The sequence below is a fragment of the Rhyacophila brunnea genome, unplaced genomic scaffold (genome assembly GCF_057557595.1).
Source record: "Rhyacophila brunnea isolate RB1 unplaced genomic scaffold, BYU_Rbru_1.0 scaffold_5, whole genome shotgun sequence".
In the NCBI taxonomy this organism is placed as follows: Eukaryota; Metazoa; Arthropoda; class Insecta; order Trichoptera; family Rhyacophilidae; genus Rhyacophila; species Rhyacophila brunnea.
In genome coordinates this window covers 10,850,975-10,876,020 of record NW_028233170.1, presented here as the reverse complement: position 1 = coordinate 10,876,020, position 25,046 = coordinate 10,850,975, and the positions used below count along the sequence as shown (strand labels likewise).

The 25,046-nt window shown below is 31.5% G+C and overlaps 1 protein-coding gene across 1 annotated transcript in view; it reads left to right on the top strand.

Annotated features, from left to right (window-relative positions):
* Window positions 1-24,584, top strand: part of LOC147066040 (sodium/potassium-transporting ATPase subunit beta-1-like) — a 63,111-nt gene extending 38,527 nt beyond the window's left edge. Inside the window, exons 3-7 of the mRNA XM_085955811.1 lie at window positions 433-561; window positions 1,387-1,568; window positions 4,007-4,108; window positions 4,744-4,918; window positions 22,190-24,584. Of these exons, the coding sequence (XP_085811937.1) occupies window positions 433-561; window positions 1,387-1,568; window positions 4,007-4,108; window positions 4,744-4,918; window positions 22,190-22,299 (698 nt within the window). The 3' untranslated portion in view covers window positions 22,300-24,584. The remainder of the gene's footprint in view (window positions 1-432; window positions 562-1,386; window positions 1,569-4,006; window positions 4,109-4,743; window positions 4,919-22,189) is intronic.
* The last annotated feature ends 462 nt before the right edge of the window (window positions 24,585-25,046 follow it).

Below are 25,046 nucleotides of genomic sequence, written 5' to 3'. Positions count from 1 at the left end.
CCATCTATTTTGACCAATGCATGAGCATTTGACACATTTGGTTTCGTTGCAAAAAAACAACACCGTAACGCTACTATCTAATTTGCCTAATGCATGAACTAGGCAGAAAAATTACTGCCGAATTCACGCACTCGGCAGATATTTTGTCTAATTCATGAATAAGGCAACGGGCTCTCATTTTTCATGATTTAGGCAAAATTTTGCCCATTTCATGTAATAGTCAATTTTGCACATTCGGCGTAACATATATACATATTCTTGTTGAAGGAGTTTGTATATCACTATATACGACATTCACACCTAGTACCTATCTATATTATATTAATATAATGTTTATAAATAAAACCAACACTTAAGCTCACATTAAAGGTAAACTCACTATAATTATATCTATTAGCGTTATTAAGTACCTAATATATTTTCGATTTTTAGGTACAAATCCTGGCCTAGGTTTTAGACCCCTATCAGAGAGGACAGAAGAAGGGTCTCTGATTTGGTATGATTCAACAAATCAAACTCAGATACAAAGATGGGTGAATTTGATTAACGAGTTTTTGGAATGTAAGTCTTACTAAAATACTTCTGAATATACATATATCAAAATAAATACAATGATTATTGAGGAGCTGAGGATTAAAGTAATACAAATGCACCCGTGACCAAGTTGGGTAAATCGACTTAAAGTCAAATATTATTCTGAAATTGTTCATTACTTATTAGAAGACAAATTGTAGATATTTATGTATGTAAGTTTACTAATGTCTAAAGGCAGACAAGTCAATACAAAACATTCATTCAGAATAGATACGTTACTATCAAAACAATAACAAGATTTAACACAATATTAGCAATAAAACACATGTAACTTTTCATACAAAGCATTTTACATATGGTGGAGTCTTTTTTCATACACAAATGGGGATGTGACATGTGTTAATGTGAATACAACTCTTAACTTTTTTAAATTTATATAACACGTAAGTATACTCATTTAATCCTCAGCACTTTTTTAAACGTATAACTAATTCAAACGGTTTAAAAATGTAAACTTTCATACGATATTATGTAAACCATGATTTATGTAAGTTAAACTCCCAAATAACCTATAAATTGTTTTTATTAGAGTATTAGGTATATACCATTTTAACTTTTAATATATTTTTTACATTACATTTTCAGTTTCATATTATTATTATTCCGTAACCCTTGTTTCGCACAAAGTACCGCGACTTTATATCGAGCGATAATATTCGATGCGTGTGAAACGAGTTTACCTAATACACCAAGGGTATTGAATACATTGGGGTTTTTCGTGTGATGCAAAGTATATTATAATTTAATAATATTGGTGTAATAATATATGTATTCGCATAATTTCTTCGACAGTGTATTTGGTGAATGAGAAACTTCCAGGAGGTGGTCACAACCAAGTGGTGTGCGACTTTGACACTCCACCCCCCAAAGGAAAGGTATGCGCGGTGGATGTAAGGGCTTGGCACCCTTGCACGCCCAACGCGTCGTATTCTTATGATCACTTATCACCGTGCTTCTTCCTCAAATTAAATAAGGTAAATACATAATTCATCGACAAGTTTTTTTTTTTTTTTTTTTAAATAATAGTAACAAAGTTCTAATGAACAAGAAAATTAACATAATTATTCAGTAGGTAAGTTATATTTGAAAACAATAAATAGGTTTAGACTATTTAGAGTACATTTGCGGAGTTTAGAAGCGCCACTTGGCGGCGCCGCTAAGTGGCAGTAACGGTTTCGATGTGCTTCTCAGCGCATTTTCTACAACGTAATTTCGTCATTTTTAACCAATGAATTGTGCCGATCAATTTATTGTAAAGCACATTTGAGTGCATGTCGACCTCAGTCTTGGGTAACTACTCCTGAGACATTCCCAGTCATAAAAAAATATGCTTCACACCGGACGTAGGGTGCCGTGATACGCCGTGTGTGGTGCGGGGCGGATGTGGTTTGGTGGGGACAATAACTTAAATGTACCGGTCAACCAAACTTGATATCAACCGAGGCCCAGTTTGAGACATTTGAGAATTTTACAGCGTCTTATGGAGAGCAGGTTAATTGGGTGTGATCCCGGTTCCTCCGTAGAGTCATCATCGAATTCAAATCTTGATATTCAGTATGGCGGAGACGGAGGACATTTAATGCCACCGAGACTAGACGAACCAGTCCAACCATTTTCTTTTCTCTCTAAAATTTTCTGTCTTCAAGCATCACAGTGCATGGTTGTTAAACCACTCCCGTGCGGCTCCCTATCGGGATAGCAGAGTGAGCATGTAAAATCTTTTCTTTCAGACACGTTTTAAGCGTCATAGAAGGCGACCCAGTATATCCACTGCTGTACATACAATACATGATGGGTAGAAACAGGGAGTCTTAAATCATTTGTTCCGGTCAACCAATACAACTTGGTAACTTTTCAAAAGTTCGCAATGCGGCGAGTGAAAATGTACTCTTTTCATCAAAGCTTGACATTTAAAATCAGAATAGGACTTACAAAGGTCGCTAAACAACTTTGAAGAACGCCTAGCGTTCGTTACAGCATGGTATACGCTCGCATAACGGGTGTGGACACGTGGTGAACGGTGAAAGGAAAGCTTGTATTAGTAGTGCATCGAAAAGAAACACGGCGATTAGTCATTTATATGTGTATTAAAATGTGTCAAAAACATCGCCACCGGCGGAAGTAGGCGGTCTTGTGAACCTGCCACCACAGCGCTTCTTTATTACGATGTTAATAGGTGTCGTATTCTATTATATATATTTGAAAATATGGAACGTTAATGTGTAATCAAGTGTAATGGCTCTGTACGACTAGCTATCTTGGATAAATAGTCAACATCTTCTTCGTAAAATATATTCGATGTAATATGACATTAAAAAATAATAATAATAAAATCTAAAGGTGGATCAATTATTAAGTCTAGTTTATGTACTGTTAACTGCACCTCATAAAACCATCGAAATGGAGCCAAAACGTATGACAATAATGACAAAAATGACAACTTGTTTTCATACAAACTCTGAAAAGATCTACGTCAAATGACAGAAATGACAGAACGCTTCTTCAAGAAGTAGTTTCAACACATTTGTTTAAAATGGTTATTTTTACGATTCAGATGTTAATTCAAAATAAACAATATTCACAAAGACCACGGCAAGGATAATAAATTAATATTTTAAATATTACGTTTCAAAGTTGCAAAGATGTCTTCTTACTGCAAATAACATCGTAAAGATGCAAATAAAATTTTCATTCGATAATAATAACGGCATTACTTCTAATAAATATTTCATTTAATAGTTCCTTATACAATATTATTGTGAATTTATATTAAGTAATAAAAAACATAGGCACAGATAACTCAAAAACTATAAATTATGCAATAGTGTATAAAAATAAATTTTGTTTATGTTAGGGGTGCGAAACACCCATGCAGCCTAGCCCTAAATCCTAAGAACCAGCCACCGGAAAATTAACTGATCCATAAAGGTGCAATATTTCAAGTAAAATGATTTGTCTCACTAGAATTTTCACAAATGCTATTAAAGATTATTTTGTAAGTTTGGGTTTTCCAGCTCTATCGATTATCGATACAATGTATAGATCGTTCCAAGTCGCGTTTCCTTATAATTCAAAATGTTATATTATTTAGAAGGTAAAATATGTCATAATTTTTGTTATGAATATTATTATTTTGATCACAATAAAATAATTTGTCAAATTTATCAAGACTTGGCAACTTTGGGCTGGCACCCGGTCGGCAGATGCCCTTGACGCGATGTGTACCGCGAGTATACTAGCAAATATAATCACTTTAATGAATCTGATGGAATACTTTATTCAAGTTGATATGATATGAGTATTGCCGACCATTTTAAGCAATTAGTACTCCAAACCACCGATATAGTAATCTTAAATTATAATTACCAATATCTAGGTATTTTAAATTGTAATTGATGTTTATGTGTTATAGATTTATGATTGGATGCCTGAATTCTACGATGATCCAAATGATCTACCACAAGAAATGCCCGATGAACTGAAGGCATTTATCAAAGAGTTACCAGCTAATGAGGTAAGTGTGTACTTAACTATAATATTGTTTCTTTTTTCTACACTGAAATTATAATACGACAGTTAAGTAGTTACATACATAAAAAAAGAATACTTTTGGATTTAGAATTAATAGTAAATTAATAGTATACACATAATATAATATAGCTATTATAAAACAAGTTTATTATGTGGTCAGATAAATCGGATCTCGGACGATTTGACGCCGAACAACTGGACGCCACGCAATTTGAAAATAAATAGACGTTAGGTACTTACAAGTACTTTTAAAAATAAATATTCTTATTTATATTTAAATTATTATAATATTATGATTTAATAGTTGGTGAGAATTTAAATATGCACACGTAAATAATGATTTAATCGTGCATATGTTTAAGTTCCAACAAAAAAAAAGAGTTTTTTTATTTTTATATAAATCCTTAAGCATGGTAATTCTCAATCCGCAATAAAAAACATTGTGTTAAGAGTACAATTAATTAAAGCTACTAAGTAGTAGATAGAAACTGATTAAAATTCCTCGTGTACGTTCTGTGTACGTGTCTACGACAGTGCGGCGTCCAGTTGTCCCATTCCCGATAAATCAGTATTTTAAATAACTCATATATATTAATATTATATTTGTTTATCTACCAGAGACAACAAGTTTGGATCTCGTGCGATGGAGACAGCCCCGTCGATAGGGAGCTTTTGAAAACGGGGGGAATTAGATACGTCCCAAAGCACGGATTCCCCTCGTACTACTTCCCGTACACAAATACAATTGGATACCTGAGTCCACTGGTTGCGATACAATTACTCCGTCCACCTGGTATGTACATAAATAACTTGTTAATTTATTTTATAAATAGCAACACCACTGGCCACTTTTTAGTAAATAATATAATGCTATGCATTTAACACAGCCGTCGACAATAACAAACGTCATCGACAACTCTTATTTTTATTATCATTATTATTTTTATCATCATCAGCCGTGGTCGATCTACTGCTGGATAAAAGCCTTCCTTAACCCACATCCACCGAACTTAATGGTGATTTGGTTCCTGGAGGTATTAGGGCTTTAGAAATTGTTCAGTCTTCGAGCAACATTTCCGGGATATTGCCATTCAGCTCTATGATATCGCGTAAATTGACAATGGCTTCATTTTGGTGAGCATATCAGTGGATTTCGTCCAGTTGTTCAATTATTTAACGAGTTTCGCATCGATAGAAAATATTCTGGCATTGTACGTTCTTAATAAATTGTTATCGGTAGACAGCCGTTATCGTTCCTCTGGGGATTATTAACATCCTGAACATAATCATAATATACCTAATACGCTTCCCTAAATATTATATAAATAGTTCGTTTCAATTAACAAGTTTTATGTTGTTTTTTCGTTATCCCCATTAGTATGTGTTTGGGATTAAAGTACCTACTTTATAATTAGAAATATTTCAGCTTTCCTAGAAGACTGTTGTGATAAATCTTCCGCAACATTACAATAAATGATCATTAGTTTATAGTAAATGGTATGGATTATAAATAGAAGGACTCTTTTACGTTATTTCTGTTATGACATTTGAAATTATTTTGCAAGCGCATGTAGTATGGTTAAGTTGGTAAACTCCACAAATATTAAAATCGCTCAGTTGCCATTCCGATTACTAACGCAACAACGGCCATTTTTTAATTGTTTACTATGATTACTTACTCGATTGCAGTTATAAACGGTTTTACACAAATTTTACATGATTTTTCAACTAAATAATAATGTCGAAGTGTAGTGTTAGTAAAGTTGCTGCTTATCTGGTCATCGTGACGGAATGCCTTTTTATACGCCCTGCAAATTGGTAAATAAATGTCTTAGCAGTAGTGTGAAGCTCTCTGCAAATGAACATGCAATGCAAAGTTACTTGTATCTAATTTCATATGTAGACCAGTGATCCTTTTTTGGCTTAAATTTAAAACATTTAAGCTCTCTCTAGGTTTTCAATATCTATGTGTTTTACCTATATTTTTGAAAATACATAAATCTTTATAGGTTTGTATTGTTTATATTAGATATAGTAATGGTTTTGGAAGTGTGCCTATATGATATAAATACTCCACATGGCATTTAATACAACAATAATCTGGATGTAAATAATATAGTAATCATGCAAAAGTAGATACTATATTATCAGCTGGTGCATAGAGGAAATTGTGATAGCTTACACAACAATTATTTTTCCAAGCCCGCCGAGGGCACGTTTTAAGTTGGTCACGTGTCTCATAAACGTGACGAATAAAACCATTTGAATACTTCCCCGTTTATACACCATTCAATGATAGCCACATAAACTTCGTTTACAATAACTTTATAAAAAGCTTCGTGACAGCTTTGTTGATAAAAATACTGTGTCTCGTTCATAATGTTGTATTATGGTTTTCTGATAGTGTTAGATAATATCGTTTTTTTAGTAATAAGTAGATAAGTCTGTTTGTAGATAGGAGAAAATGGAACTTCATATGACGATAATAATAATGTATTAAAGTGTCGTAATATGTATCGACCGTAGAAAGGAAAAAGGGTGTAACTCTCAGTTTTTTCAAAATAGGTTTTGTTGGATAAGTACACGATTAAATACACGCTGTGTCCAAAGATGTTAGCTGCAAACCCTGATTTATTATCTAAATTTAGCTGTCAATTAAAAAAAAACATAGAAAGTGAAGTGGGAAAAACGACGTAACCATCATTTGTGATGGTTTTTCTTTAATGAATCCAATAATTAATATCAGATTGGTAATATAAAAACCAATTTATTTTTCACCATGCACTTCAAGGATATGTCTAATTTGTATTTTAAATTTGATCGAAAACCATAACAAAAACGTTTTTGTGCCTCCTGTAAAATATGATTTGTGACGATTACGCCTTTTTTCTTGCTACAGTCGATGTTATATATATCAGTGGCGAATAGTGGAGGAAGGCTGTTAAGATCCAACGTAAAAGTGCAGACTAAACTTTGTCAGTCAAACGTATTTGTTTTCATTGAATTAAAACTAGTGTGTAGGTAGTGTTTGTTCGTTTTCAAAATTCAATTAAACCCTGTCTAATCCAATCCATAGTAGATAGTAGTAAAAAATATTCGTTTATCTATAAAATATCTAAAATTATGCCATTAAACCGTACATGATTTTAGATATTTTATATATAGAAGAATATTTTTATCGATTATAGTTTAGTTTAGGCAGGGCTTAATGAATTTTATAAAAAAACTAACCAACACCATCAGATCTGTAATATGTAATTATAAATTCAACGAAAAAATATAATAGTAATACTAACGACCGAAGATATTTGGTGGAATTTGAATTTATATTCTAATGGAATAGTACAAAACATAAAATTGAAATAAAATAAGTATGACTGAAAATGTGTGCACCATTTTTGTTGGATATTACCAGCCTACCACCACCTCTTGCCACTAATATAATATATTAGTGGTGGTAGGCTGGTAATATCCAACAAAAATGTTTACAAAAATTATTATATATATATAAAGGAAAATATGGAACGTAAAATATTACAATTTCTCCAAAATTACGAGTCAATTACAAACTACATTGAATAATTTATTGAATATATTTGTCTATATTATGTTAAACGTTATGAAAATTGAAGATATATAGATGAAATAATAATTTGAAAAAATGATATAACCACTGACATTTATGATGTGACAAATATGGCTTTATACTCAATTTTAACATGACTACGTTTACAACAATACTCTTTTATGGTATTAATACATTTGATGTTATTTTCTAATATGAGAAAAGACAAGGTATCTTAATGACTAATATTATCTACGCTACGCTCGCAAGATATCAAAAATTCTTTATTTCAGACCTTCAAACAGCACTCCGGCCCTTACAACCAGTTGATCAAACAACATGTTATAAAAATACAAATTTATATTGGAGTAAGTAGGTATGTGCTAATTGAATAAAATCATTGGAAATGCACATCCGTGACGTAGTATTTATGTACTAGGTATAAAATATTATTCTTTGCAATCTCGCCGTGTTGATTTTGTATTCGTATTAAAACCCTGCTCGTCGTATTTACGAAGAACTTTATGACTGTATACGCAAGTTATTTAATTCCGATGGCTTTAACGTCTTATTTAGAGTCTAATAATAGAAATTTATTATCTACAAAAGAGAAAAATGAAATACTCTTCGCTTAATACTGCACTAAAGGTAAGTTTTTAATTGTACCATGTCAATGTAGGACACGGATACCTGTTTATTCACAGTCGATTCTAGGTCGTTCGTAATATTGACGTCCATAGAGAATCTATTAATTTGATTTAATGTTGCATCCAAATATCCGTTTCCGGTTACCATGCTAATCCATTCGTTGTGTGATGTATTTTCTAAAGTGAAATTATAAAACCGATAACTGAAAATAATCATGAAATAACTACGTATGTAGGTACCTACCTACCACATAACACATTAGTACAATTCAAATAATATAATATAATATACTATTCTACCTATTCATTTTGACCAGGGACCAAGTGCGTACAAAATTGTATATTCTGGCTAGAGCAGAGATAAACTATCATGAATGAAATAAATATAAAACTTTTGGGAGGCAATGAAGTTTCACGAACTCGTAAAAGTATAAAAGCTTTTCCACTAGTCTGAATTCAAAAATAGAGTAGAAAAAGTGGGTGGACTTTTATAATATAGCTTTCATTTTATAAACTGGAATATAGTACCCATATATGCTATATGTGTGCTATTGTTAACGTCCAAGATGGCTGAGCGGTTAGCTTGCCAGTTTATAATGTCGTGGGAATGGAAAAAAATACACATTGTTTACAAAATACACACAATTTTCAACAAAAAATAATGATCTTAGGATCGAACGTGGTTTTAAAAAAAAATCATATTACAGCATGTATGGCATTTTAAGGCATTTATCAATTATTGTGAATTGAGATTGAGAGAAGTTTATTTTTCATTTTAGATAAAGCAGTTAGCTTAAAATTTGTTCTGGCGGGGGGGGGGGGGGTTATATCACTAATACTTCTTTTGCATACACAAAATAAAGTTGCCCGAATCCTGGTTTAGATTCCATATGCGAATTGCGGAGTTCATTGAAAATTTACAATGCCTTAATTATTGAAACAATGTTATTGTAGATTACATTTCTCAAAAATTATAAAATAACAATATGATTATATATATATATACCTATACGTTGTTAAAATAAAATGTATATTACCACGCATTATGTACTATATTATGTAGGGACTCGCTAGTGGTTTCACCAGGATTAGTTAAAAACAAAAGAAAATATATATACTAACTACAACATACTAATTCGAAATTACTTCAGAAGCACATATTATGGGAAAAAATATTTACTCGAACGCGCTCCATAGGATTTCGACCAATCGACATTACAAAAACAACGTAAAAGAAAAATTATCGATAGATTAAAGAACATTCTCAATAAATGAGTGCTCTTTTCTCTTTCTAATTGAGTGGAAAATTTTCATATCTTTTCCCAACCCATACTATTGAGTTATTTAATGAAACGACCAATTTGCGTAATAATTGCACGTTTGGGTGCTGGCTACAGGGTGCGTCAAATACATGCCCACTTATCTTAATGGTTAACTAGGAAATGTATGGACACAATATCTATTTTCAGATATGCTTTCAAATATCTTCAATAACTCATAATTATTGGTAGGTATAGTGTATAGTGACCATATTTTTTTATATTACATATTACCTTAGCGGAAGTAATGGACATACTGACTTTTTTGCAGATTTTTCTGTTTCCGACCTAACCCGGAAAAAGGTTTTCCGTTCAGACTCCAATTCGTGATATTTAAACCTTTCTTTTTTCCGATATTTAGCTTCCGATATTTAGCTTTTAACCTTTTCTTGGTTCATGTATTTAATCATTCTTCATGTTTAATTATTCAGAATATTGGTTAACGCATTCTAAACCGAATTTAGAATCTCCCTGTAGTTACTTTAATTTTTAATCCATGATGTTGCATTTATTTTTATTATTTCCATGTTCAAACATTTGAATAGTCTTTTATCCTGATACATGGAGTAACATATGAGTGGTTCACAAGCATATTCCATATCCATTCCGGTTATTTTAGAGTAAGCTAGGTTCAAACATAATTTTTGAGTATTGCTTATTCTGTAAGGGTATGATTTCCCTTACATAATAACTTAAATATACTCAAAATAACACTTCAGAATTGCAATCATACCCTTACATAATTAGAAACACTCAAATATTATGTTTGAACCTACTCGTAGCTTACTCAAAAATAACCAGAATGGACTTGTTTCACTATGCTTGTGAAACACTCATATAATCATGGTCCCCACACCCTGAAGCGGTCCCCCAGGCTTGGATATTTGGCGGCCCCCTTACCTATCGCTACAAGTAAAGGCAGTGTGTATAGTAGCGTTTTCCGAACGGTGAACGCGGTAAAATTAAAGTGTATTTTTAGCCACTTTTTGTAGTTTTTAATACATTCATTGGAATTATGGAGATATCGATTATCAACATATCCGTTATTTACAAATCATAACGTCATTGAAGAAAAATAGCGCCGCAGGCGACATTTTTAATATTAGAGCAAATTCGTGATGTGTATATATCTCGCCACACCGGGCCCCCAGCCTAGAGCCCTGCCAGCCCCTTGTAGGGGCCATAAGCAATAAACATATTTCACATAAGCTCTTACATCCATTTTAAAATGTGTTAGCCGCCATATTTTATCAGGGCTTAACAATACCTACCTTTCATAAGAACTACTAAATTAGTTATTGAATTTGAGTTGCGAAGAATTATTAAAATTTGACTGATACAACTAGGTATACTAATCAAAATAAGCAATTCAAAGCGTAACGTTTTTCGTGAAAATGCTATAGTTATCGCCTTTAACATTGGTTTTGAATAAAGATTTTTGTGTTAGGTAATACATTATACATAACAAATTAACACGAAGTAGTGAAAAGAGTACCTCCAATAATTGATATCAACTGAATAAACGAGGGATTCTAATTTGTATGCAAACACAGGAATGATTTTCACTTAGGATACTTGATATTAAAAAAAAAATTAACCCAATTACTAAAACTTGCAACGTGCAGTAGTGCGTGAGATGATAAAAAGGAATAGCGCTTGTTGTAACAGTGGTTGGATTTACTTGCACCAATAGTGTGTATTTTAAACTACTTATAACTGTTTACACGTAAAAGTGCTGATTATCTCGCCAATCTCATTCTTTGAGAGTAAGCGAAACACGATGTTGTCTTCATATAGTAGGTACTATTTGCAGGTCGTGAAAATCGGTTAACCTCAAAATGAGTCTCTGCACGGTGCGTTTGATTTTTTACCGGCAGGTTTGCCACTATAATTCTACTACGCAGGCGCAGATATCGAATAATCCCAACTGTCGCGTGAAAATTCAGAAGCTTCCGAACTTTTTTGATTTAAGCATGCAATATTGCAATTTGCATGGTAATACATGTTTACACGTGTATTTCTTGTTATGGCCTCGATAATACGTACTGTCAGCAGTAAATCCATGCACGTACTTAATGCCATACTTCTATACTAGGTAGGCTCCTACTTAATAAAATTATTGGTACCTACTGCTGTCTGTCTGCCATTCCCGTTGGATCAGTTAGAATTCAAAAACGTCTGAACCATGACTACAGTGTTAGTACTAATTTAGTTTCGATATGTTTTCAAATTATAAATCTAAGACGTTCACAACATAACATTTTAAAATAAAGAAATTTTATTGAAACAGTAGAAAAACAAAGAAATAGATGCAATATTGAAAAAACAGTTGCTATAAAGACTAAATACAAAAATTACAAAGTAGATACATTTCAAAAGGTTAGGAAAATAGCGCACCAGATAAAGTGATCAAATAACAGCCGTGGAGAGGTGAAGTGAGGTGCGAGTACACTACAGGGGCGGGCGTTTACATCCAAACATTGTCGAATAACGCACTTGCAAAGTAAAGTGGTTAAATAGCAGCGTTATTGTGTATAGGTGTGGTGCGGGTAGAGGGACGCGCTCCTGATTCCAACCGCTGTCTATCTCTGATAATTATTGATATTATTTTTGTAATAATAATTGCTCCCTCTTTCATAAAATGCTATTGGGAGACAATAATATAAGTATACCCTATATACATGTTAATATATCTTCATCTTAATCACTATCAATCTTGCTGTGCTAGGCAAAGGAAGGTCTCTCCTGGCTGTTCAGACACTCTTCTTGGTCCTCGGTCTTTCGTTGTCACGTTCTTTCCGATAAACTTGATTGATTATCTCATCGATCATATTATAGGATATGAATTTATTGGAGACAGTCCAGTGAGGTAGCTATAAATATTGGCCACATGCAAAAATTATGTGAGGAACCCCCCCCCTCAATGTTTCGTAAAAAAATGTCCTTTTAGCCTTTCCTTCCTATTTTATCGCTCCGATTCAATCTGATTTTCCATTCAAATGTAGAGAGGTTTTGGTAAATGGTATAATCATGGCCCCCTATAAGGGCTTAGAGGGGGCCAGTTAAATGAGAAAAACACGTACCACAAATTTGCTCAGTAAAAAAAGTCGCCTGCGGCGCTATTGTTCAAAAATAAGTGTCTGCGCGATGTAATTTGATGTGATATGATGATTAATATAATTAAATGATAATTCACGCATAGAATTTTGTTTTATAATTATTTTATGTATCTTTCCTGACTTAAGCGAATATATAGCGAAGGGTTCCATATTACTTGGGTACCACAAAATGAGGTCGCGATCAGTGCTTCATAATTTTCTCAGTGCCGACAACTCAATAAATCAACTGGATTTATTTAAAAATCTGTAAAAATACACGAAATACCCTTAACCCTGGGGTTCCGTGGAAACACTACTGTAAAAAATCACACTGCCCTTAAACTTAGCGATAGGTAGAGGGCACCGCCATAGATCCTGGCCTGGGGGCCCGCTTTAGAAAATAGGGGCCATGGGTATAATACTGTAAAATAAAAAAATCTTTAACCGCTATTGGACTACGTCTGCGGCTCTTTCTCCGGCTGGGCCCCAATTCTTTGCATACTCATTCGATACGGTAACTACGGCTCTGGGAATTACTCGGATGTATTGATATATTCCATTTGCAAGAGATGGGTATAGGTCAGGGAACTCAGAAATAATGGGAACTGAAATACACAACGGGTAAGGCGATAGCAGGTAACCGACTCGAGTAAGGATGAATCCGGGTTAAACTTACACATGTGTCTAGAATACGTTTAACGTCGAATACTGAAAACTGCTCTCGGTTTATGCATTTACGCTCCTTTAATGTTGGTGTATTACACACACTATTGCACGTGCATAATGCGTGCTTCATTTTCGTAGGACACTCACACATTCAAAAGCCTGCTTCACCATGCGGCGTATTGAATATAGCCTATTGGTATTCTACTTATTATCTGTTATGTGGTATAGGTTTTCCTTGTATATCTTTACTTTAAGACTCACTGCATGCTTTTACCGTATACACAATATATTATATTGTATGATCTGGATTATTTTGTATATTTTTCTTATCGTGTAATTACTCACAATTACTTGACACACACGCCTTCTCACTTCATACAAGTTATTCATCTCTTAAAATAAATATAAACGTACCTTACGTACCTACCTATCTTATTATTTGGTGATTATTACGAGATAAATGGTTTAAATGTTTTTGAAAAAAAAATAGTCATGTTTCTGATTAATATAATATTTATATGAAAGAGAATGTAATTCAATTATTTATTAATTAAAATAAAACACAATAGGTACCTACATGGTCGGTACCTACTTAATTCAAATATTTTAATAACGACCAGGACAAGTTTCGTCCATTTAAAATAGTGTAAAAAAGTCTGTGAATCACAAGATATTATTTTTCTTTTGACAGTTTCTCAAACGAGTATTTTCCGACTAACTTCCTTAAAGGAATACTCGCCTTTCATTCTCTTGAAGCTCCTAGGTCACTTCTGCTCTTAAACCCCGATATTCTGGAAAATCCGAATTGTTATGCACCCGTCAATTACATGCGTGGTCGCTGCCATGACCTATTTTGGGTGAAAGCTGTTTCCTCATGTGAAACTCACGAAGCACCAATAGCGAGGGCTTTGCGGCTGGTCAATGCACTCCCTAGAGATGTAGATAGACATTTTAGCGATGCATTATGTAGTCCGTTTTTTAAATTCTATTTTATTGTTTTATTTGTATTTTTTTTAATTATTGTTGTTTTTTATTTTATTTCTTATCTATAAAATTATATTTTACTTTGTTTTATTTTATTTTAAATGTCATGTTGTGAACGTCTTGAATTAATAATTTGTTATGTGCTCAATGTGTATTTTTTAAATACAGTATAACCCCTATTTTACGTTTTTTAAGGGACTGAAGAAAAAAAACCTAATTGGGGGAAAATGTAAAAGGGGGGTATTGAAAAAAAGAACATTTAAATTTTATGTTTCTAAAAAAATAACGTTTTATTAAAAAACAACATTCGATTAAAATTTTTATTGAAAAATCGTTCGAATGTCACGACCCAATCATTGTCAAGTGCGCGTAACTCGCATATTTTGAATATTTCCGACGTAAATCGCGGGAAAGAAAAACGTAAATGCGGGTATTAAATGTACTGAAATACATCGGGACTGAAAAAAATACACGCAATTGCCGGGAAAACGTGAATTCCGGGCACGTAAAAACGAGGTTATACTGTAAATAAAAAAGTTGAAAATTTACAGTTTGCTTGTTTCCCAGATGTTTCATTTAAAAAAAAAAGTACAGAAGACAGTAGAAAATCTCTGTTTCTAAATACTTTCCATCGCTTGATTATCAAATGTACAGGTGGGTCATTAATTATTTCGCAAGATACTTCAATGGTACACTCCTGTCAGTGGAGGAAAATTTAATAGACTTGAAAATCAATCCTGTGCTTTATTCTCTAAGCTAGAGTTCGATTTGGAGTCAATATCCTCGATTAGTTACTATATCCATTAAAACTCTGCCGTTTGCATCGTTGTATCGGTAATGGGACAACTAGGCGCCAGGACAATTGGACGCCGCACTGTCGTAGACACGTATACAGAACGTAGACGAGGAATTTTGATCAGTTTCTACCTACTACTTAGTAGTTATAATTCAGTTTACTCTTAACATAATGTTTTTTTATTGCGGATTGAGAATTACCATGCCTAAGGCTTTATATAAAATATTGGAACTGTTGGAACTTAAACATAATATGCACAATTAAATCATTATTTACGTGTGCCTATTTAAATTCTGCCCAACTATTAAATCATAATATAATAATTTAAATATAAATAATAATATTAAATATTTTTTTAAAGTACATATAAGTACCTAACGTCTATTTAATTTCAAATTTCGTGGCGTCCAGTTTTTCCCGGCGCCAAATCGTCTTAGACCCGTTGTATCCTTGCGAATTATGGTTCTTAGATTACCAATAATTGTAAATGAGGAGTTACGTATTTGCTTATCTAATTTAGAGCTGCGTCTTAAAATTATTATATCTCAAAATCAATTGCTTCTTTGTTATTGTATGTACGTAGTTGATAGAATAATATTATTTTTATGTTACCTATAACTATTACCTAGTAAGATAATATATATATTTTGGGGGGGATTTTTCTTTGGTGTGTCACGAAACAAAATCTCCTTCCCCAATATGCCTTCGCGTGAAGATAAGTTTGGCAAACACTCGTTTAAAAAGACGTTAACAGCTATTTATATAGGTAATACATATTATTCAAACCGAAAAAACGTATCTAATATTATTTATAAAAAAAGCAAAAATTCTCCCAATCGTACATATCTTTGCTTGACAAAAAAATGAAGTAAAGGCTATGCATTTTAAATGGACACAATATGTATGATCCTGAAATGATAGAGATCCTGATATGAGACTGATAGAGGTAATGGATTGACTTCAGCTAATGATAAACACATGCATATTGCGTTTTTAGTACCGACTGGATTACTTGTTCGTGGTTAATGACGTCAATGTTCCTGTAAAAATAACTCATTCATGTGAGTAGTACTAGAATAGCTAAACAACATAATAATGTGTAAGATAGTGTCACTTTATGGTTGATTGCTTAATAGGTAGGTATATTATGTTACTTTGCTTGTTAGCATTGTGGATTTTCAGATCAAAAATTGTCTTAAGAAATACAATACCGTAATTAATATAAATGACTTAATTTTCGTATTGTGTAGATATACATTAATAGTAGATAGGCTTAACTATATTATAATGTATAGGTACATGGAAACTTTTCTGGTTGCAATAACTTTTCATTTTTATATTTTAATTTTTTGTAATCGATATGTAACTGTTTGTTTCCATAATAAATTTAAAAAAATACCTACAAATAATTTATTTTAATACAAGATGATAAGAATTATTTTATTGGCAGTGAATGAATATTTCTAGTGTTCTTTCCTAACTTTTTATACTGAAGTATGTATGAAATTAAGATTTTGACTCATTTCCTGTTCTGTGTATTTCAAATGGTTTCATTCTGGGCCACTGCCTATTCCCTTAGATTTACTACATGCTATAATTATGACGTATTATTATGTATGGATACTGTAAGCGACGCAATCTATGTTGCCGATATTGGCATCTTAACAATAGACATGTATCTTACGTACTTCACTGTTATGTATAATTCTGCATCGCGCTCTAAAAATATTAACAATAATAGTATCATGAAATGTCAATATGCTTTCTGAGAAGAGTAATAATGGATCATTTTGAGAATGGTAACATCGATTTTTTTATTCATCTTGAGGACCGATATGTTTGTATTCATTTTATCACCAGCATCTCAATTATTATATTTTTAAAAAGTACAGTCCAAACATATCTTAAATGTTTCATAATAAGTAGTGTTGTTTCTTCATAACTTTACACTCCCGGCTCTAGGATGAAAATGATGTAATAGCTTTAAAAATATATGTTTACATAATTATATTATCTATTTATTTTCTAATCACTACATTTATTAATATAAGTGAATATCATTTCATCTAATTATATGCGAGGTAATTAGACAAAGAGGCGAATCAGTGTAGTAAAAAGTGCAAAGCTATAAAACGTACATTAAATTTAAAATTAGCAAAATAGTTGCAATTGTGATGTTCCGTTCAAGCTAAGCTACAGCGAAACTTTCGATAATCTCTTTTACGTAGTGTCGATATATGTATATTCTAGGGCTTCGACTTGTTAATAGATATTTGGTTGATAGACAAATACATTTGATGAGGGTGGTCAGCCGTACTTGGGACAGAACGAAAGGTCAAGTGTAAAACACGTTCCATTCCACGGCAGGAGTTCATCATTTTGACGTCACATAATATTGATAACAATTAAATCATCATCATTTATGGCACTACAACCCTTGGCGGGTCTTGGCCTCCTTCAAAAACTTCCTCCATTCTGGACAATCCAGCGCCGAAACTATCCAGTTGCTTTGACCGAGCATTTTTAAAACTGCTCATTCAATTACCTACATATTATAATTTATATTATAACAGGTAGGTACCTACATTCGATTCAATTAACAGAATTGATTTGATATCATTATATTTTTCTAATCTATTCTTGAAATCGGGATCGACTATCAAGATATACAAAGGTATATGTGCATGTATGTATATACAAACATGTACTTAGTAATTATTTTTATGGAGAAGGACGTCAGACCATGAATTAACATAAAATTGATATAGCGAATGTGTTCCGCGTAGTAAAGAAAGTCGCCTGCGATATAATTTTTTTTCTTATTAAAAGATTTTTTTAAATTGTGCTTTTACATATTTATATAAATGTTTCACCTTACTGCCTGTTTTAAAAATCCTTCTTTTTCTTTTGACCATGTCCGATCCTAATAGAATCATATGGGCCTGTTTGTTTGTTTTTGCGAGAAATTAATATCAGCGCCACTTGCTCAACCTATTAGGTCCACACTTAGACTCATACACAAATTTAGTGTACTTGCCAGACCCAAGATTCGAACCTGGGACCCACGACATTATATGCCGATTGTAAACCGCTCGGCCATCGTAGATGTTTTAAAATTTTGTTAAATAATAATACGTTAAAAATTGATCGATTTAATTGTGAACGTAAACCCTAAATATTATTGTTTCATTAGGTACATTTTTATGAATATTACTCAACATTTACATTACATTAATTAGTTTATCTTTCTTAAAAACACTTTTTATGTGCTATTGTAAAATTTAATATATATATCAATGGGTATTTCTTTTATCAGGAAAGCATGACAATTGACTATATTCAAAATTATTGCATAATTTCGGAAAGGAAACGATACTTATTGATATTTTTATAGTCTTATCAGGTAACTTCAATTAAGTTCAAGATTTATTTTAATCTATACATTTATTGATAAAAATAAAATGCTTGCCTACATTAAAATAATAAAATAAGTAAGGTTTTTTAGCACAATATACACTAATTATTATTAAACGTTTCGTAAAATGTATTTGTATCGTCTTCTGGTTTTGACAAGCAAGTCATTGGTTGTCAACAGTTGGCTCGGAAAAGATGCGTTTTGCATATCGAATAAACCACTATGATATAAAGCCATTCATTGCCTTGCCTTGCCTATTATGTAACTGAAATTATCATACAGTCAGATTACTGAGAATCATTATCATTATCATTCGTAGACTGTTTACTTCTATGACTTCCAGTAACCACGTTGATTAGTCTGCATTCATTATTCAATACAACATACAACAAATTGAAATGCAGCAGAATAATAATTACATACATATGCATACTGTCCAACAATATTATGTAAGATAAGAATAAGGTCAAGGCTAAACTATAAAAAACACGTATATTCTATATTGTAATATATTATACGATATCTTTATTATCTATTATCACATCGGTCTGTTAGTATAGTGGATTAAGTTTTTCTTGTGACTATAGGAAATAGAATATTTTTTAAATATTAGTCTTCTGATAAAATTGCTCATTGCAGTTAAAATCATCGTTTACATATTTATTAATACAACCTGTTTGATTTGAGTAAGCGACTTGAAAGCAGTGGATACGCAACCTTTTATTTTATACCATAATATTATATTATGTTTATAATATTTTATTAATTTGCTTTACTGTTATTTCTCAATGGAAAGACATTAATTCTATTGAATTATTCTAAGCACTGATATAACAAGGCAAAACCAAATTCACCCTTGAGTATATAATAATAATTTAAAGTAAAACAAAACCCGATTACTATTTTTAGCAAAGATGTTGCATATATTATAGAAGATGGAAACTTCTGATATTTCCATTTCTAAAGCGCTGAAGTAAATTATTTCAGTCTGCCATGTTTATGGAAACGTTGCTATGGAAATGAAGATGAAATGTCAGAATTAGAAGTAGTGATCAAGAATTTTCGTCTTGAGAAATTACTAGAAAAGGTGAATCTCGAAAAATATTTTTTTTCCAAAATCTAAAGAATTATCATTTTTCGAGAAATCATAAACCAGAATTTTGATCATTTGAGAAATTTACACTAGGCAAAAATAACACAGCGAGTTAAAACGGAAAAAAAGATAGAATTTCTTAAATTCGCCGGTGAAATAGTTTTTGGTTAGAATAACTTATAAAAGGGTCTCGAATTTGATTTCAGTCGGCAAAAAATTTGGGCCGGATGGAAAATTTCTCGATAATTCTCGAGAAATGACAAGTCCATAAATCATAATCTCTACTCAGTATGACATTTTATTATTTTTTATAAAAAATACCAGCTAGCCCATTCGTAAGGCCCGAACTCATATTATACAGATGCCAATTTATCAGCACCTGGAGATATAAGTATGCACTTATATAAAATTATAAAAAGATATTCGTGATACATACTTACCTAATTATTATTTTTTTAATATATAAAATTGAACCAAATTCTTTCTGTTTTATTTTACAAGAAAACATAATATACACTTACCAGTCATTGTTTAAAAAATATTAATCCAAACTAAGATTTTTCAGACACCTACCCTACCCGTTTGCATAATGAAGTGACAAATAAAAAATACAAGTATTTATTACTATGTAGATACAATTCCACAAATATTTGTTTCAGCGACCCACTTTTTGATTTTTTATAAATTTGATTTGTATATATTTAAGTACCATGAGTAGAATAGTGTCAGATTCTTGTGGCAGTGCAGGCGACTCATTTAGGTGTTGGTATCATTACTTTCAAATAACACTAAGTTCCAAAATTATTTCGTCGTGGCCGCAATGCCTGAAGAGTCTGTCCTTCCTCTAGTTGCCGAATATGCCGAAAAGCTAAATCCGCGGCAATAAATTCTATATTAATACATATATAAATTTTAATTTTATCTTGTTTATTGGATCCAAAAAAATCTTAAAACATTATAAAATAATAATATGATTTTATGTAAATTTATAAAAAGTCTCCATACGTAGATAGATACTAATAATTATTTATTCGGATTAAAACAGAGCTTATAATTAATTAATATTATACTAAAATATGTCATTGCTTATTTTTTTCATCTTGCTGTAGAAAAAAACTTACCTAAAATAATCTTACTGCCCAGAAAGGATGTAGGTATTTTCAACTTTGATTTTCTCATGTTGGATGTATTTCTTTTTTAAAATACAAAACTATTCAGAGAAAGATAGTTTTGAAACTACATCATCAAACTACGATCATCACGAGTAAAAGAATATTACCAAAAAAAGCGTCATTCGGGTGTGCATTCATGTTCATGTTGGAAAATTTGCGAGATTATTCATTTCTCGTTAAAAACAAAATCTGTTAATACAAACCTCTACTCTGTGGAGGCCCATAATGATCCTATTAGGATCGGACATGGTCGAAAAAAAAGTCATAGTGGTCCTTTTTGCCATCACTTCCATCTATTTAGAAAGAGACTTTCTTTAAGACGATCTTTAATTTGTAGACATTTGATTGGTTCTTCTTTACGAGATTGAAAGTTGAATAAAACTTATTTATAATAAATCAAAGGTTGGCTACCAATCCCATTAGCATCACATTATTATTATGACGACATGACTAGGGATTCCAATCCCGGGATCCCGAATTCCGGGATCCCGGGATCCCGAGCTATTTTCGATACCTATGAATCCCGGGATTGATAAACATAATCCCGGGATTTCGGGATTGATTTTTTTTATCCATTTTTATGGAAAATAAAATAAAAGTGAAAATATAACAGAAAAAATACTTTTAATAAAAAATAACTACATTAGAAATAAACTGAGTTTGAATGAAGTTTGATTTATACCCATGTGTAGGTTGCCGATTCATTTTATTTTTTCACATAAATTATTAAAAATTGAAAGATTGGAAAAAAACAATGCTTCGCACTATTAACAAAGTTATTCCACCATGATATCATACGTTTTACGGCAGTTTCAGATTTGGCTGACTAATTAGATTTATGAAGCGGAAAGGCCATAAGTACGCCATGATTATTTGCTATACTATTTTAAATCTCGCTAATGCATTCATTAAATTTTTAATATCAGAAACAGCAATCTCCTATTAAATTCCCATTATTATTTATATTACAATATTATTTACTCCGTTAAACTTGTGTATTTCCAAGATTGAACGTATACAATATTAACAATAAATGTCTTAAATAGTATAAATTATACTAGATTTACTTTTGACCGATTTTATCAATGTTATTTGTAAATATAAAATTTTTATATAAACAATGGAAAAAATGCCAATCCCGGGACCAGTCCCGGGATCCCGGGATTGTCAAATTGTAATCCCGAAATCCCGGGATCAGAATTTTGGCTCGGGACTGGATTCCCTAGACATGACCTCTTGCAAGGTTGGTTCCTTTACCCGGCGACTCGATATTTCAGTCATAACATATTATCATTTTTTATCTTTCCAGTGAACCGGATTGTAAACATCGAGTGCCGAGCGTGGGCCAAGAATATAGAATACGTCGGGGGACATCGCGACCGCAAAGGATCCGTGCACTTCGAGCTGATGATAGACTAGACTTGAATACGAGTGGCAATCTCCCGGATGGGCATCCATCACCGATGAACATTGCAAGATATAACTTTGCCAGTGGAAAGACCTTGGCCGAGAAATAGAAATCCGAGTGGAAAAGTAACTCAAGGTCGTTTTAAATATTGTATAAAATATAAATAGATTATATTATAATTCGTTAATTATTATGTTAATTTTACCATAGGGCGTGAATTTTTAGTTGAATTATAATGTTATAAATAATATTATTGATGAATAATAATTGTGATTTACTATCTTATATTCTGTCATTGCCAGATGCGTACACAGGAGTTTCCCCATTTGCAGGTTTTTATAATGAATTCTGAGAGATATGATGATTATTTTCAGTATTGTCTATAATTTTTATATTTCAATCCATGTTATGACCATGTTACTAGTAATATAATTTTTTCTTTGATTATCAATGTATTTCGTAAATGTACCTTCTTTTATTTATTGGTAGGTACATTACAAAAACTGTTAAAAATGATTGTATAGCTACACAATTATTATAAGTTATATCAATATAGATATTAATCGCGAATTATTATATAAATATTCAATTTACTTTATAGAAAATTTCGGTATTTTATTTTCAGAAAAACCTACCTCGACTGTGAATATTTTAATGATTTTAGATATTGACTTGAAGCGCATCTTGTATATCTTGTAAATTGTATTGTTATTTTATTGTCAAATCACATAACGACAATGTAGTGTCTGGGTCTCTTGCAAATCGCAAAACAGTGGGACGCCACTGCAATACAAAGAACATTCTAGGTAGGTAACTAATATAATATACATAATATATACTATAGTCTGGTTTTTATAACTATAAAACAAATGATATGAGCAGGTAATTATTATTTTTAGCAGTATTTTTGACAAAAGAGGAAAGTAAATCAAAATATTTAATTTTAAGATAACCATGAATCTATGTATTATAATTTAGTTAAATTTCGCAACTAATAAATAAGTAAGTAGTATCCACTGTATTTAAATTAGGTAGTAGTAACCCATTTATGCTGGCTTAGATTTACTATAGGTACAAAGGGTAACCGATGGTCCCCAGTGCCTGAATTAAAGATCATCTACGCACTCAATATCAATTATGTAAAAAAAAAATGATTTTGATTAAATTAAATAATAAGTATGAGTGTTTTTTAAAGAAATATGAAGAGAGGGTATTGTTAAAAAATATATATTTTTTTTAAATTAGAAGCCTACATTTTAATAATTATTTTTTTTGGAGTCCCCGGTATATATTAACCCAGGGGCCCAATTAAGGATAAATCCGCCCCTGCATTTGTGTACACCACTTTACATTAAAATAACAATTTATATATTCCTTGTTCAAAAATATTACTATACAAAGAAAAAATATATATATAAATATTACCTAAATTGTTAAATGCTAAGTGATTTGAATATTTTTGTGAGTAAGGATTGCAAGAATATATAATTAGTATATTTGGAAGGTAGGTACTTAAGCCGTGAACGCTGTGCCTAGTTTTGGAAATATTGTATTGATGTATTATAAGTTTTAAATAATGAAGCGGGATATTTTTTGTATATTTTACATTGTGATGTCTACAATTTATCGTTTATCATAATATTATATTGGTGTATTTCTATGAGAATTAAAAATAATTAAGTAGGTATTTATGTCCAAAGTAAATTTGGAAATCTTTTGTAATTATGTACTTACAACAATTTATTATACATTCCGGAATCAATAAAAAAATGTTTTATTCATTCACTTACCGTTTTAAAAACCATTATAATGCCAATTATCACACTTAAGATTGTTTCTAAAGCAGTAAAATATGAAATCAATATCAATATATTCCTCTTGGATACTAGAATAAACTTAGTAAACTAGTCATTGTGACAAACTGTTTATAAAAATATCTTCCTAATACTATAAGTCAGTTTTGTAGGAATAAAACTGACGTATGAAAACCTTCATCGCGCGCGATCAAATGGTATAAGTGCTAATGAATATAATGAAAATGAAGATGACACATGTGAATGTAAGAAAAATATTATTTATTATAGTTTATTGTAGGTTATTGTATGCAGATCTGCTTTAGTTACAAAGTCAAAGGGTTATCAACGAGTTATACCTACTTACTGGTTTCAATACAGAAATGATTTGATGCTATCATTATTTCACGATTATAACAAAGCAGTTATATTAATAGTACACACCTATTAATAAAAAAAAAAAACTGTTTTTATGAAAACAAAATAAATACGACATAATATTATATATTAAAAACTGTACAGTATTTCTTTAAAACTCATCTGAACCTACTTTTAAATCCCTGAGAGCTATTTAATATTGTAGAGATGGCTTTATTTTGTGGATATATACATCTTGAAACATTCTTGATTTTTTTAGCAGCTAGCCCAGGGATGGCGAATCTATAATACTTAGTGACATGCATAATTTATCTTAAATTTACTTAATCAACCAACACTGGCTTATTTAATTGGCATTTAAACAAATTATGTGACAATTTAAGTAATACTTTTTTAGTCTATGAATAAAGTAGTAGGTATTCTTATTGCAAAATGAGAATGAAACTCGTTAAGTACACGATAGGTACATTAATTTAAAGAGAAAAAAACCGGTTCAGTACCACTTTGACCATCTTTGGGTAAACATAATATGACTGCAAACAATTATTTTCATCAGTGAATTATTTCAAATCAAAAGAAAAATATCA